The sequence below is a fragment of the Triturus cristatus genome, chromosome 5_2 (genome assembly GCF_964204655.1).
Source record: "Triturus cristatus chromosome 5_2, aTriCri1.1, whole genome shotgun sequence".
NCBI classification, from domain to species: Eukaryota; Metazoa; Chordata; class Amphibia; order Caudata; family Salamandridae; genus Triturus; species Triturus cristatus.
In genome coordinates, this window is record NC_140588.1 from 982,028,942 (window position 1) to 982,043,071 (window position 14,130).

At 49.4% G+C, this 14,130-nt stretch overlaps 1 protein-coding gene across 10 annotated transcripts in view; it reads right to left on the reverse strand.

Moving 5' to 3' along the window:
- Nucleotides 1–14,130, reverse strand: part of ATP7A (ATPase copper transporting alpha) — a 481,542-nt gene that overhangs the window by 126,252 nt on the left and 341,160 nt on the right. For all 10 annotated transcript variants that reach the window (XM_085608229.1, XM_085608231.1, XM_085608228.1 and 7 more), the window contains one exon: nt 3,062–3,196. In XM_085608229.1, the coding sequence (XP_085464355.1) occupies nt 3,062–3,196 (135 nt within the window). The remainder of the gene's footprint in view (nt 1–3,061; nt 3,197–14,130) is intronic.

The following is a 14,130-nucleotide window of genomic DNA, read 5'->3' on the forward strand; positions in this document are numbered from 1 at the left end:
AAGAAATAACATCTACATACTCTGCATTGCTATCGATGAGTATTGTTTAGTATTTTTGTTTTGCCTCAAATGAAATACAATAAAAATAAAATAAAAAAGAAATGTATAGCTAGCTGGAGAGTAAGGAAAGAGACAGTGGAAAGTTATGGATACCACACGACTCAGGTTTGCAAATTTAAATGTAAGTAACTAAATTTTGTTTGCCATGAGCAATGTACAAGACACCATCCTTTGTATCGAGTGCCACAGCAGTGCGGAGAAAGTGAAATAGAAAAAAGCATGAAGTAAACTAAGACAACAGAACTGGCAGGAATGACTAGATACAACTCATACCAGAAATCTGACACAAATTACTACATTTAATTTAATTTAACTTCAGTTTAATCAATGCACACACAGATGCGCAATTAGCAGTCAACTTGTTCAAAGCCAAAGACAATACAATGTTGAAACCTGCACTAATCACTATTTCAGTGGTGCTGGTTTGGTCAAACATTAATACAACAATTTCTAATTAAAAAAAAGCACTGGCAAAGCGATTAGGTAGCACCTTAATAATACAATGGTTGAGCTTTTGGCTTTACCAATGCTAGTTAGTAAAGCATTGTTAAAAAAACTAAAATCAAAGAAAAAAAGATTTCAAAATACTGGAGGAAAAGCAAACACATATATTAAGGCATCTCAAAACTGTGCATTAAATTCAATATTTGTAATTGTCAGAACCACTTTCAGAGGACCATGGGTCATGCAGGGATTACTGGGTCCAACAGTGGGGGTGAGGCCTTTTAATCTTGATGTCCCAGGGCCCAACATACTATTGATCCTGAGCAACTTGCCCAAGTATCCCTTCTGCACTGGACTCTAACTAATAGATGTGAACGAGCAGTCTAAGCCTCCCTCGGTGAGGGGAGGTTTGGATACAGATTAGTGAACACGACTCAGAACACGCAGCAGTAGCAAGAAATCAAAGTCGGGTCAAATACTTATTTTTTATAATTAAAAGAAGTATTTTATTTGTAACTCTACTTATGCCTAGGAAAGTTACAACATTTGCAGACAAAACATTCCCCCTTCTGGGTGGGGTTCTAGTGTTTCAATGGAAAATCCCTGTCCCACCCGCTCCTTACAATGTGATTGGGGTTATTCCCCATTCGCTGGAGGCCACATCCAGGGAAGGCTCCCTAGGAGGCTTGGATGCAAGAATCCACTCCAACTCCTATCAAATAGTCAAAAGTGTCTCGGCACCAGAATGCTCTTAGTAGCTAGTCTCCCGTGTGAAGGTAGGCCTGTAATTGGTCCTACCTGCTCCAAAAGAGAGGAAGCATACAGCATCTTGGAGAGTCCGTGGGCACTCTCATCAAAGCAGAGTCTGGTGGCTCAGTAGACTAATGCGTCCGCTGCAGGGGCCTGTGTTCGACCTCATATTCACAGGTCCAAATCCCAACGGGTCCACTCAGCTTTTCATCCATCTGAGGTTGATAAAATGAGTACCATTGAGTTGGGTAGCAATAAACATCTGTTATTCAGCGGCAAGATGCCTACGGGTGAACGTGTGCTTTACAAATACACGTTATGTCATGGTCCTGCTTGGTAAGCTGGCTGCATACAGGAGGCATGGCAGCACTTGGCAGGCACAGGCTCTCCTCAGAGCCTACATGGCCAGCTCGGTCAGCAATCAGAGATGTTTCCGTGGTCCCCTGCAAGGTATGTTTCTGTTTCCAAAATGGGGGATGTTTCCGATGCTCCTGATCTCGATCCCAGTGATTAGGTGATGGTTCCACAGTGTCCTCATTCAGTCTATGGGGTCGCATCAGTTGCAGTCCTCGTTGCTGCTCATGGCCCACAGGTCACCATGGTTCAGAGTTCTCAGGCTTGGGCTCGATCTGCAAGCCACAATTGTTTCCGGCAGTCGCTCCTGGGATACCAGATTGTCACACCACTGCCATCCATGGGGCTAACCCTTACCAAGAGGTAATCTGCACCATGGCAGCCCTTCTGTCCTATGGGGTCATGGCTGCAGTCCTGCACAGGCTTTGACTCTCGTCAAAAAGCAGCCCCTCCTGGCATACGGGGTTGCCACTGTGATGCAGTACAGGCTTTGCCCTTACTGCATGGACCTCATGCCACTGCTGTCTTCAAGGCACCATATGGGGTCGCTGACTTGAATCTGCACATGGGCATCAACCCAATAGGTACTGCTGCCTCTCTTCCAAACCTCACACAGGGAGCCCACATGACAGGACTCCCCAGTGGACCTCTCTCTCTCTCCAGCGTTCTCCTCTTCCTCACAGGACACACTGGTCTTGGCAAGCAGATAGGCGCTGATGTTCCAGGCTCCAGAGCAGGTGGTCTTGGTTTTCCTGGGTGATGTCCCATTATTCAGCAGGGAGACTAGCAGGCCTTGGCCCCAAGTCCGGCCATAGGCCGAAGTCTTGAAGAGCTTCCCCTCCTCACACAGCCCGTCTGGGTGCTTGGCAAATTACAATTTTTGGTGTCTCAACTTCCCCCTTCCATTTCCAGACACCAAATGTGATTTAGTGTCTGAGCCTTTGAAGTTTTATGCTGGGGTTCTGCTTCTTTTAAGGTCCCTACTTCTCTCCCTCTGCTTCTTCAAAGGCAGCCTGTCACAGTGGGAGAGACTCTGGAGCGGAGAGTCCCACAACACAGGCCTTGGGAGTGACTAGAATTCATGCCTGGATGTCAGCAACAGTGATATTTGCATGTAAAGGTTAATTTCAGGCTTTCAGGCCTACTCTTTAGGATTCCCTTATCAGCACCATCTCCTTCTCGAGATGTGTCTAGGCCCTTTACTTGTGATCTTATACGGATTCAAAAAGCACCCTTTGAGGTCCGCACCCTTTGAGATCTATCTTCTTTCTCTAGTGTGTCCCACTCAGCGAATCTACAAATGGCAATGACGCAAAGTGTTTGCCCCCTACATTCTCTCCTTGAAACATCCCTGCAACACATACCCTCTAGAGCTCACAGCTAGACACTGATGTATACAATAGCTGGGAACAAAATTCTTAAAAAGCAAGGAAAAACTGAAAATGTCACTTACAGGAAAATATTTTTCCACAATCTCGAAATCCACATAGCCAATCACAAGCCAGGCGAAAAGGGTAAGAACGGAAACAGCAACGATGCAGGGCACAAAATACCCACTGAGTTTATCTGCAAACTGCTGTATTGGAGCCTAGAAAACACCAAAGCAAAACAGACGTTAGTGCTTATCTTGTTCACATCTTTTATTTTTAGAAAATGCAATATGCAAGGACCCTGTCCCTCCCCTCACCATTTCACTGGTAGGCACCAGTTAGCCCCCAGCCATGCATATCTATCTTCATTCCAAGGTCAGCCTCTCGTATGGATACCCCTTTATTTCTGTTACTCTTGGACACTGGCCTTCAAACCCTCCTTGTGAGTATTTCAACCTTTGACATTTGCGAGGCATTTGATATCTTGCTTACCCACCTATGACTGGGTTTCTGGTCTTCCATTTCTAGACGAACCTAGACCTGTCACCATTCGGTTTAGGATTAATTAGGTGGCATGTTAATTCTTAGTTATCCTAGCTGTGGGTACCTAGGCTGCACCTGAAGTTAAACAAAACAGCATGCAAACCTTGAGCACTGAAAAAAGACTAAGAGACTCAATATTCTAGAGAATTAGCCTCAAGCCTCATTCTGTTCTTTAGCAATGCCTTCTACGCGAGGTTTCTTCTCACCCATAGCAAACTTCCATGTTTAGCAGTAGGACTAATTTGCATGGCTCCAACATTATGAGGCCAACATGCTAATAACGTCCCCCACTTATTTCAACAGGACAAAGGCAACCACTTCACTCATCAACACCTTCTCTGCTTCATTACTGAAATTATGGGTGATCACATTGCATTAGGTAAGTAGGAGGTGACTATTCATTGTGTACCTGGCATGGTCCTTAAGAGGCAATGTTAATAGGAGATACCTTGAAGAATATTTTTTCTGTTTGAGCAGGCCATAATATGCATAACTAAAGAATTGAATCTCGTGCAGGGGTGTCTTCAAACTTTTCTGCAAGTGTTTATGAATGCCTTAATGACATTTGTTCAGGGTGTGCACACTCATGGTCAATGTTGTCAAATGTTGCAAAGACATGAAGAAAAAAGGCTGTCTGAGTCACGCTGTTTGTTTCAAACAGCAGGTCAAGACTAATTAGTGAGATTACAGAACCTGTCAGACCAGTCAGTGCGTAAAGGCATTATCAGTAACCTATTGGAGCCTTTAGAGTGCTGTGATCCCAGAAGGAAAATGCTACTTACCAGTATGCATCTGTGCGTGGCATGTAGAGCTGCAGATCCACACACTTAGCATTAGATCGCCATCTGTTGTTGGGCTCGGATGCTTGCACCTTGTTGTTGTCTTGGAAGAAGTCTTTGTAGTCACGAGATAGGTGACTTCTCCCTTGCATGATAGTGCGCATGGGCATCGACTCCATCCTCAGATTGTTTTTCGCCATGATGGGAAATGATGGAGTTAGTAGAAAAGAAAAGGATGTCCATGTGTATATATCTAAATAAGACAGTACTGGAACAGATACAGGCCCCGGGGAGGTGGGTGGGTGTGTGTGGATCTGCAGCCCTACATGCCAAGAACAGATGCATTCTGGTAAGTAGCATTTTCCATTCGAGGCATATGAGCTGCAGATCACACACTTAGCATAGACTGTACAGCAGTGTCTCCCCTAGCGGTGGTCACCTGTATCAGTTGCAGTAGTTTGAAAGATTGTTTTAAGAACAGCTTGGCCTACAGAAGCTTGTTGTTTGGCCTGCACGTCCACACAATAGTGTTAAGTGAAGGTGTGTGTTGTAGACCATGTGGCTGCCTTACAAATGTCTACTAGGGGAATGCTCCCTAAGAATGCCATGGAAGCCCCTAGTTTGCATGGGGGAATTGTTAATGTGCGTTTAGCTTTTTGGTAGCATATTTGTATACATTTAACAATCCACCTTGCAATCCCAGCTTTGGAGATGGGATTACATTTATGAGGTGGGGAGAAAGCTACAAACAATTTTTTGGTCTTTCGAAAGGATTTAGTCCTGTCAATGTAATAAAGTATAGCTCTTTTGAAGTCTAGCGTGTGAAGAGCTCTCTCTGCTACGGAGTCTGGATTTTGAAAAAATATGGGTAACTCCACTGATTGGTTAAGATGGAATGCAGAGATGACTTTAGGAAGGAATTTTGGATTTGTTCTGAGAACCACTTTGTTACGGTGTATTTGTAAGAAAGGTTCTTGTATGGTTAAAGCCTGGATCTCACTTACTCTTCTGAGAGAGTTGATTGCAATAAGGAAAGCTACTTTCCATGTGAGGAACTGAAGTTCACAATTGTGCAGAGGTTCAAATGGGGGTCCCATGAGCCTAGTAAGTACAATGTTGAGATTCCACACCGGAGAGGGTGGTAATCTGGGAGGAATGATTCTTTTAAGGCCCTCCATGAAGGCTTTATTTGCTGGGACCCTAAAAAGTGATAAGTGTTGTCTGTTTTGTAAGTAAGCGGCATATGCTGCTAGATGTAGACGTATGGATGAGTATGCTAATTTACATATTTGCAAATGTAGTAAGTAACAAATGATGTTCTGGATGGACGCATCCAGTGGATGAATATTATTGTTAGTACAGTAAATGGCAAATCTTTTCCATTTTACCGCATAGCAAGCTCTAGTGGTAGGGCGCCTGGCTTCTTTAATGATGTTCATACAGTCCGGTGGAAGGGGAACTCTAGGACTTCAGGAGCCAGATTGCCAGATTCAGCTGAGTTGGATCAGGGTGCCTTATCTCTCCATGGTTCTGCGTTAGCAGTGAAGGGGAGAGGCGTAGTTTTTCGTGTGGGACTAGTGAGAGTTCCAATAGTGTTGTGAACCACGGTTGACATGCCCATGTGGGAGCTATTAGGATCATTTTGAGAGACTGTTGTCGGAGCTTGCGTACCACTAGTGGAATGAGTGGGAATGGCGGAAAAGCGTACGCAAATCTGCCTAACCAGTTTATCCATATCGCATTGCCCTTGGACAGCGTGTGTGGAAACCTGGCGGCGAAGGTTGGGTATTGTGCGTTTTCGTGTGTGGTCAAATAGTTCTATGTCTGGTTGGCCCCACCTTTGGAAGAATGGTAGAATAACTTGTGGATGTGGCTCCCATTCGTGAATCTGTTGTGTCTGTCGACTCAACAGATCCGCAATCTGATTGTGAACTCCTGGGAGGTGTTCTGCAAGCAGGTATATGTTTTGTGGGATGGCCCATCTCCAAATGTTCTGTGCGAGCGGGGACAGCTGCAGAGAATGTGTGCCTCCTTGTTTCTGTATGTAATACATGGCTGTCATGTTGTCCGTCCGGATGAGGACAGCCTTGTTCTGTGCATGTAGTTGGAATGATTTTAGTGCTAGGAATATTGCTTGTAGTTCCAGATGATTGATATGGAGCACTTTTCGTTGAGTGGTCCATTTGCCTTGGGTTGTGTGATTGAGGAGATGGGCTCCCAATCCTGTGAGTGATGCGTCTGTTGTCAGTACTATCTGTGGAACAGGTTCGAGGAATGACCGCCCTTTGGATAGGTTTGTTGTGTTCCACCACTGCAGAGAGCGATGTGTGCGGCTGTCCACCAACACCAGATCTGTAAGTTGTCTTTGAGCCTAATTCCACTGATGTGCTAGACATTCTGTAAGGAACGCATTTGAAGTCTTGCATAAGATACAATAAATATGCAAGATGCCATCATGCCTACGAGTTGCATGAACACTCTGGCTGGGAGAGAGTGTTGGGCTTGAAATTTGGTGAGGAGAGCTTGTATACTGGCTATCCTGGCTGGACTGGGATATGCTAGAGCTGTGGCAGTGTTTATCGTGGCCCCTAGATATTGGTGTACATGAGAGGGCTGAAGATGGGACTTGGTGTAGTTGACTGTGAACCCCAAGTTGTGCAATGTTTGGATGGTTTGAGGAGTGTGGTGAACACACTGGTTGAATGACTTGGCTCTTATTAGCCAGTTGTCCAGATATGGGAAGACATGAATTTGTTGTCTCCTTAAGTGTGCTGATACCACTGCAAGGCATTTGGTGAATACTCTGGGTGCTGTGGTGACACCGAATGGAAGGACTTTGAACTGCTAGTGTTGTCCGTCCACTACAAACCTTATACTTCCTGTGAACAAGATATATGGGAATGTGGAAATAGGTGTCCTTGAGATCTAGTGTGGCAAGGAAGTCTCCTTGTTGCAGCAGTGGAAGCACTTGTTGTAGAGTGATCATGTGAAAATGATCCGAGTGTATATACAGATTGAGGGGTCTGAGGTCGAGTATTGGCCTTAGAGTTCCGTCCTTTTTGGGGATTAGGAAATACAGTGAGTAAACCCCCGTTTCCTGATGTGGTAAGGGGACTGGCTCTATGGCTTGCTTTTGAAGCAGTGAGAGGACTTCTTGTTTTAAAAGTGTAAGATGTTCTGTGGACATTGGACGCTGCTTGGTTGGTATGTTTGGGGGGGTATCTGTAAGTTCCAGGCAGTAACCATACTGGATAGTCTGTCTTACCCACTTGTCTGTTGTGATGGAGTTCCAGACAGGTAGGAACTGTGATAATCTTCCCACGACCGGAGTGGAATGGTCTGGGGGGAGTGGAGGGAAGTCAGTTTTTATTAGTAGGGGAGGTGAGAGTGCTGTTGTTACCTCGACCCCTCCCTTTGTTATTATTCCCCCGGTATCCTCCTCTAAAATATCCTCTGTTGGGGGATGTTTGAGTGGTATTTTTGAAGGAAGATGAGGTATTGCACCAACGTTTTTGGAGGCTCCTCTATAAAAGGAGCACCGAAAGGAGCCACGTGTGTGTGGAGACTGCAGTGCTCCCATGGATTTTGCAGTCTCTGTGTCTTTCTTCATTTTCTCGTAGGCAGGGTCCACAGCTGGTCCAAAAAGTTGTTCTTGATTGTACGGCTAATTTAGAAAGGCTGTCTGGACCTCTTGCTTGAAGCCTGAAATGCGTAACCAGGCATGCAGTCTGAGCAGAACACTAGTATTAATAGACCTAGAGGTAGTATCTGCTGCGTCAAGGGCGCATTTAATGGAGGCATTAGTTATTAATTTGCCCTCTTGAATTAGGTCATTTGCTTGAGTTTATATTGGTCAGGCAAAAGCTGTAATAGGGTTTCCAGCTGGTCATAATGTCCCTATCATATCTAGCCAGCAGTGCTTGAGTGTTGGCTATGCGCCAGTGATTGGCCACCTGCGCAGCTACCCTTTTGACAGATGCATCTAGTAACTTGGATTCTTTATCCGGGGGTGGTGCATCCCAGGGGGGTTTGTGAATTGGCACGCTTCCTAGCTGTGGAAACCACTAGTGAATCTAAAGGCAGCTGTCCTTTAATGTATGCAGGGTTGTTAGGGGCAGGTCTATATTTTTTTTATCGATTCTAGGATTAAGAATCCTAGCTCTTTGGGGGAGGAGCCTAGCGCTTGACCAAGATGGCCGCGTGAGCTTTGAGCTCCCGGGACCCACGCGCCCTCCGTCGATTATCCTGTCTTAAATCCTGTTTTATATGCACGGCATCTTGCAGATGACTCATTGCTGAGGCGATTGATGCTGCCCGGGTTCGGATCGCCCACCGGGAACCGGAGTTGTGCACGGCGGAAGATTGAGGCCTATCTCCGAGGGATGCCAGGGGCTGGCGTTGGCAGGATGCCCGGCCTCTAATTGAACAACAGCGGCCTGGCGAGGTGTGAACTGGCGGACGGAGAACGCCGTACTTTCACTTTCTCGCCCTTTGTTGGCCTTGGCCCGGGAGTGCCTGCTGATGCTATACTATCCTCTGGACGCCTTGCGCCCTACTCTGACTGGTTATTGCAGATCTGGCTTCTCCTGTTCCCTCTGACTGAGAGAGGGTCGTCTTTTTGCACCGGATTGCTCGGTGCCAGACATGTCGGGTAAAGCAGAGGTGGATAGGCTGAAACCGAAGGCTACCAGGCAGGGAGCCTATGTCCAATCCAATAATATGGATCGCTATGCCCAGCAGAAGGGATCGCCTGGTGGATCGGGCCAGTCGCTGGACGTGCAGAAGACTGCCTCATCCCCGACCTCGGAGCTCTCGTTGCAGGATGTCATGGGTGCGCTCGAGGGGATGCAGGCCTCGATTGGGAGACAGTTTGATGCCCTGGCGCATAAAGTGGACACTATCTTGGTGGATGTCAACCTGATCCGCGCGGATTTGGGCAAAACTAATGAGCGGGTTAAAACCCTTGATCTCAAGACCACAGGCCTCGCTGATGATGTCTCGGAACTTCAGACCGAAGTTCGTAAGCTGCGGGCCGAGAACGACCTCTCTGCCCGCCGGCTGGAGGACTTTGAGGGCCGGGCCAGGCGCAACAACGTGCGCATTATTGGGGTCCCGGAATCCTCGGATGAGATCTCCGCAGATCTGCTCGTGGAGGACTTGGTGCTTAACCATCTGAAGCCTAAGGGCCTTGGGAAGTTTTTTGCAGTCGAGCGGGCTCACAGAGTACCTGGCGGGAGGCCCAGGGCGGGAGCCCCTCCGAGACCGATTGTCGCCCGGCTCTTTCACTTCCGAGATCGGGACGCTATCCTGCAAGCATCGCGGGTGACGGGCCCGGTCCCTTTTCAGAACGCATCAGTGAGTTTCTATCCTGACTTCACCCAGCTGGTGCAAAAGCAAAGGCAGAGTTTCCTGGGGGTGAAGAGATGTCTTCGGGAGAGGGACCTGAAGTATGCTATGCTTTTCCCTGCCAGATTACGTGTGGTGTATGAGGACCGAACTTTCTTCTTTGAGTCGCCTGCTATGGCCGGAGACTGGTTGAACGCTTTGCCCCGACGACGGACTCGCGAGGATGCTGCCACAGACGTGGAGGGTGACCGTGATGGGCAGGGTTGATGCCTTTGGAGCCGGACTGACTTGCTTTGGTTCCGGACAATGACTTGAGCTGATTGCAGTAATACGGAGGGTTGCGGGAGGAAGATGGGAGCTCTTTCCTCCCTCAGGGTACTTTTTGTAGTTTTGTGTTATGGTAGGGCGACAGGCACACTGCAAGTTGGGGGGGCTTTGTAAGCTGCAGCAGGGGTGCAGGGTGGGGGGGAGAGTTGGGATTTTGGGGTTGTTGTTGGGGGGTTTGTTTTTGCAAGGCGTAGTAATGGTTGTCAGGGTTGTTCAATGGTGGCTCTTCGGGAGTGGGGTGGGCCTCTTTGTGTGTGGGGATGGGGGGTAGGGGCTTAAATGTTATTAGCTGGAATGTTAATGGCTTGGGAGATCGTATTAAGCGGGGGATAGTCTTGCAGTTCTTGAAACGGTCTTTGCCGGATGTGGCCCTACTGCAGGAGACACACCTTATAGGTAATACTTGCTATGCTCTTAATAGAAAAGGTTACAAATTCATCGCTCACTCGGGATTCTCCTCCGGCTCCAGGGGTGTGGGCATCCTTGTTAGAGCTTCACTACCTTTCGAGGTGGACTCCACCATTGTTGATGATAGGGGGAGGTTTGTGGCGGTGGCGGGGAGGTGGGAGGGAAGAACGTTGGTTTTGGTTTCGGTTTATGTCCCTCCTGCCCTGCAGGCCTCCACGTTTGCAGATCTGGGTAGGGCCTTGTTGGACCTCCCGGAGGGTATGCTAGTGGTGGGGGGAGACTTTAATGCTGTCGGCTCTGGGTTGCTGGATAGGTACCCGCCCAGGGACACCGGGGGGGCTCAGAAGTGGCTTCCAGACTTTATAGATACACTCGGCTTGGTAGACTGCTGGAGGCTCCGGCACCCCACACAGAGCCAATATACCTTCCACTCCGGGGCGCATGGTAGTCTCTCTCGGATTGATTACCTGCTCACCCTGGCTGCGCACGCCTCATTGGTATCTGAGGCTAGGCATATGGCGCGGGGCATATCTGATCATTCGCCAGTGTGGGTCCGGCTGGATGTCGGCCGCGAGGGAGGGGGCAGGGTTGCTTCTATTAACCCCTGGTACTTTCGTGATCCCAAGATGCGCAGTGCGCTGTTGAAGACAGTTGATCACTATTTTAAGGACAATCAGGGTTCCGTTGACTCGGCTGTGTCGTTGTGGGAAGCATTTAAGACCGTGTTGAGAGGAGAGGCCCTCTCCTTGGTAGTGGCCGCCAAGCGACGGAGAGATGGCGAGGTTATACAGGTTGAGGATGAGATCGCGGCTTTAGAGGTGGCCCTGGAGGGGGAGGTTACAGCGGCCTCACTGCATGATCTGAGCTTGAAGCAAGCGGAATATAGGGACCTGGTGACGAATGCCGCCAGGACCCTCAGTCGGGAACAGCAGGGTCGCTTGTACGATGTTGGCGATAAGGCTGGGAAACTCCTAGCATGGTTGGATAAAAAAAAAGAACGTGTTAATAGAGTGGTGCCGGAGCTGACGAGAGAGGGGGGAGAGGTGGTTGTTGATCCCGAGGGTATAGTACAGTGTTTTTCAGATTATTTCCGTATGGTTTACGCCTCGGTTTCGGATAGGCCTACTGAGGATTCGCGTGACCTCCTGCGTGACATCGCTGTGCCCTGCCTTTCTGACGTAGATAGAGATGACCTCGATGGAGATATAACGGTTGATGAGGTGGCGGGTGCTATCCGCGCGCTGAACTCGGGCAAGGCCTCAGGCCCTAATGGTTTGCGATTGACTTGTATAAGCTGTTCCCGGATAGGGTTGCCCCTCACCTGCGCGCCATGTTCGTGGAGGCGCGGGGGGGTGGGTCCCTTCCGTTGGACCAGCGACTGGCGACGATTGTTGTGATACATAAGGATGGTAAACCCCGGGACAAGTGTGCCTCCTATCGGCCAATATCACTCCTTAATGCTGAGCCGAAAATTCTGGCTAAAATTCTGGCGGGCCGCTTGGTCAGGGTGCTTGGAGACTTGATCCACCCGGATCAATCGGGTTTTATCCCGCACCGTAACACTGCGTTAAACCTTAGGCGTCTTCATGGAGTGATTGCCAGGGCGAGCACGCTGCGAGAACCAGCTATTGTGGCGTCTCTTGATGCCACGATGGCTTTTGATACGGTGGAATGGGCATATCTGTGGGCTGTGCTTGCCAAGTTCGGCTTTGGCCCTGGTTTTGTGAGCTGGGTGAGGTTGCTTTATGAGGGTCCCCTTGCGAGTGTTGTGGTGAACGGGCGGGCGTCGACTCCGTTCCAGCTTGGGAGGGGCACCCGGCAGGGTTGCCCCCTGTCGCCTTTGTTGTTCGCCCTCGCCCTCGAGCCGCTGGCGGCGTGGATACGCTGGCACCCGGATATACGTGGACTTAGATGGTCGCCCGATCACGAGGACCGTATTTCGCTCTATGCCGATGACATCCTGTTATATCTCGCCTCGCCCAAGAACTCGCTTATAGTGGTTTGTGACGTCCTGACATCTTTTGGTAGGAACTCGGGTCTCGTCATCAATTGGAGTAAATCATATCTGTATTTTCTGAGCGGCGATGTTCCACCTGTCCCGCGAACTTGTTCGATCCAGATCGCCCAGCAGGGCTTCGTGTACCTGGGGATTTTTATCTCCACTGATTCCACTTTGCGGTATGAGAAGAACCTGCTCCCTCCCCTGGCGCGTTTGCGGCGGGATGTTGCGGGCTGGCGGAGGATGCCGCTCTCCCTCCTCGGGCGCGCCGCCTTGTTCAAAATGATGTCTCTTCCCCGGTTCCTCTACGCCTTGCAGAATACTCTTGATTGGGTACCGGCCAGTTACTTTCGGGAGGTCGAAAGCCTCCAACGATCGTTGTTGTGGGATGGGCGGCCGCGCATAGCGATTGCTAAGTTGACGCTTCCGTGGTACGACGGGGGTATTGCGCTTCCAGACATTCGACGCTATTACTGGGCCACCCAGTTGAGCGCGATCAATCATGGTTTCTATGGTCCGGCTCTAAGCCCCGGCTACGCTATGGACCGATGGTTGTTGCGCGGCGGTAATTATCACAGAGCGTTGTACTCGCGGTCGCTGGACTCGTCCCTCACAGGGCCCTCTGGGGTGGCGGTGCGGGTGTGGAAGTTGGCGACTGACTCGCTGGGCTGGAAGGATAGGCTCACCCTTGCTACCCCTTTGTTTGAATCTGAAAAATTGGGGAAGCTTTGGCATACGAAAGGTTTTGAGAAATGGGACTTGATCGGTATCTCCAGGGTTGGAGATTTGCTGATTAAGGGGAGGGTGAAGTCCTTTGAAGAGCTGCAGAAGGAGTATGAGTTGGGGAAATCCGAGTTTTTCCGCTATGTTTAGGTGCGTCATGCCCTGCGGTCAGTCCTCGTAGAAGGTGAGAAGGTGCCTGAGTCCTCTCCATTGGAGGACCGGATCCTCGATGGCCATATGCCTGAGAGTACGATCTCTCTCATCTATAAGAAATTGACTAATGTTCGGGCGGACCTGCTATTGGGGCTGCGGGACCAATGGATTAGGGACGGACTTGAGCTGGATGACGAGGACTGGCAGTCTGCGGTTTCCTCTCCTAAGGAGGTCGCGATCCCGTCGCGTCTGCGGCTGGTGCAGCTCAAAATACTCCACAGAGTCTATGTTACGGGGCCAAGGCTGGTTCATATGGGATTTTCTGAGGAGGGCTTATGTAGGAGGGGCTGTGGTATGGTGGGTACCTTCCTGCATATCATTTGGGAATGTGGCGTCATCACGGAATTTTGGAGGAGAGTCCATGCGGTAATGGGGGAGGTGACGGGCATTGCTATGCAGCCGGAGGCGCGGTGTTGTCTCCTGAATGTTTGGGGGCCTACTGATCACGATGAGGCACAGACCCTGTGGGTGACCCTGGGTAACATGGTGGCAAAGCGAGACATCGCGCGCCTGTGGGGCTCCGCGGGACCCCCCACATTGGCTGCGTGGAAGGAAAACATGGACTGGAGTATGCTAAGAGAAAAGACGGTATATTGCGCTAGAGGGCGCCCTCGGAAGTGGCATGCCATTTGGGGGCGGTGGAACCAATATAGGGGGGGCATATGTCTTGCCCCTGATCTGGATCCCCCCGAGGAGCAGCTCTCTCCTTAGCATTCTTTCCAGCTCTGTATATATATCTGATTGTTAATTGACTTCTTGGGTCTCTGCTTTTCCCCTTTTTCCTCTTAGCACAGTACTGTGACTGTTAGACGAG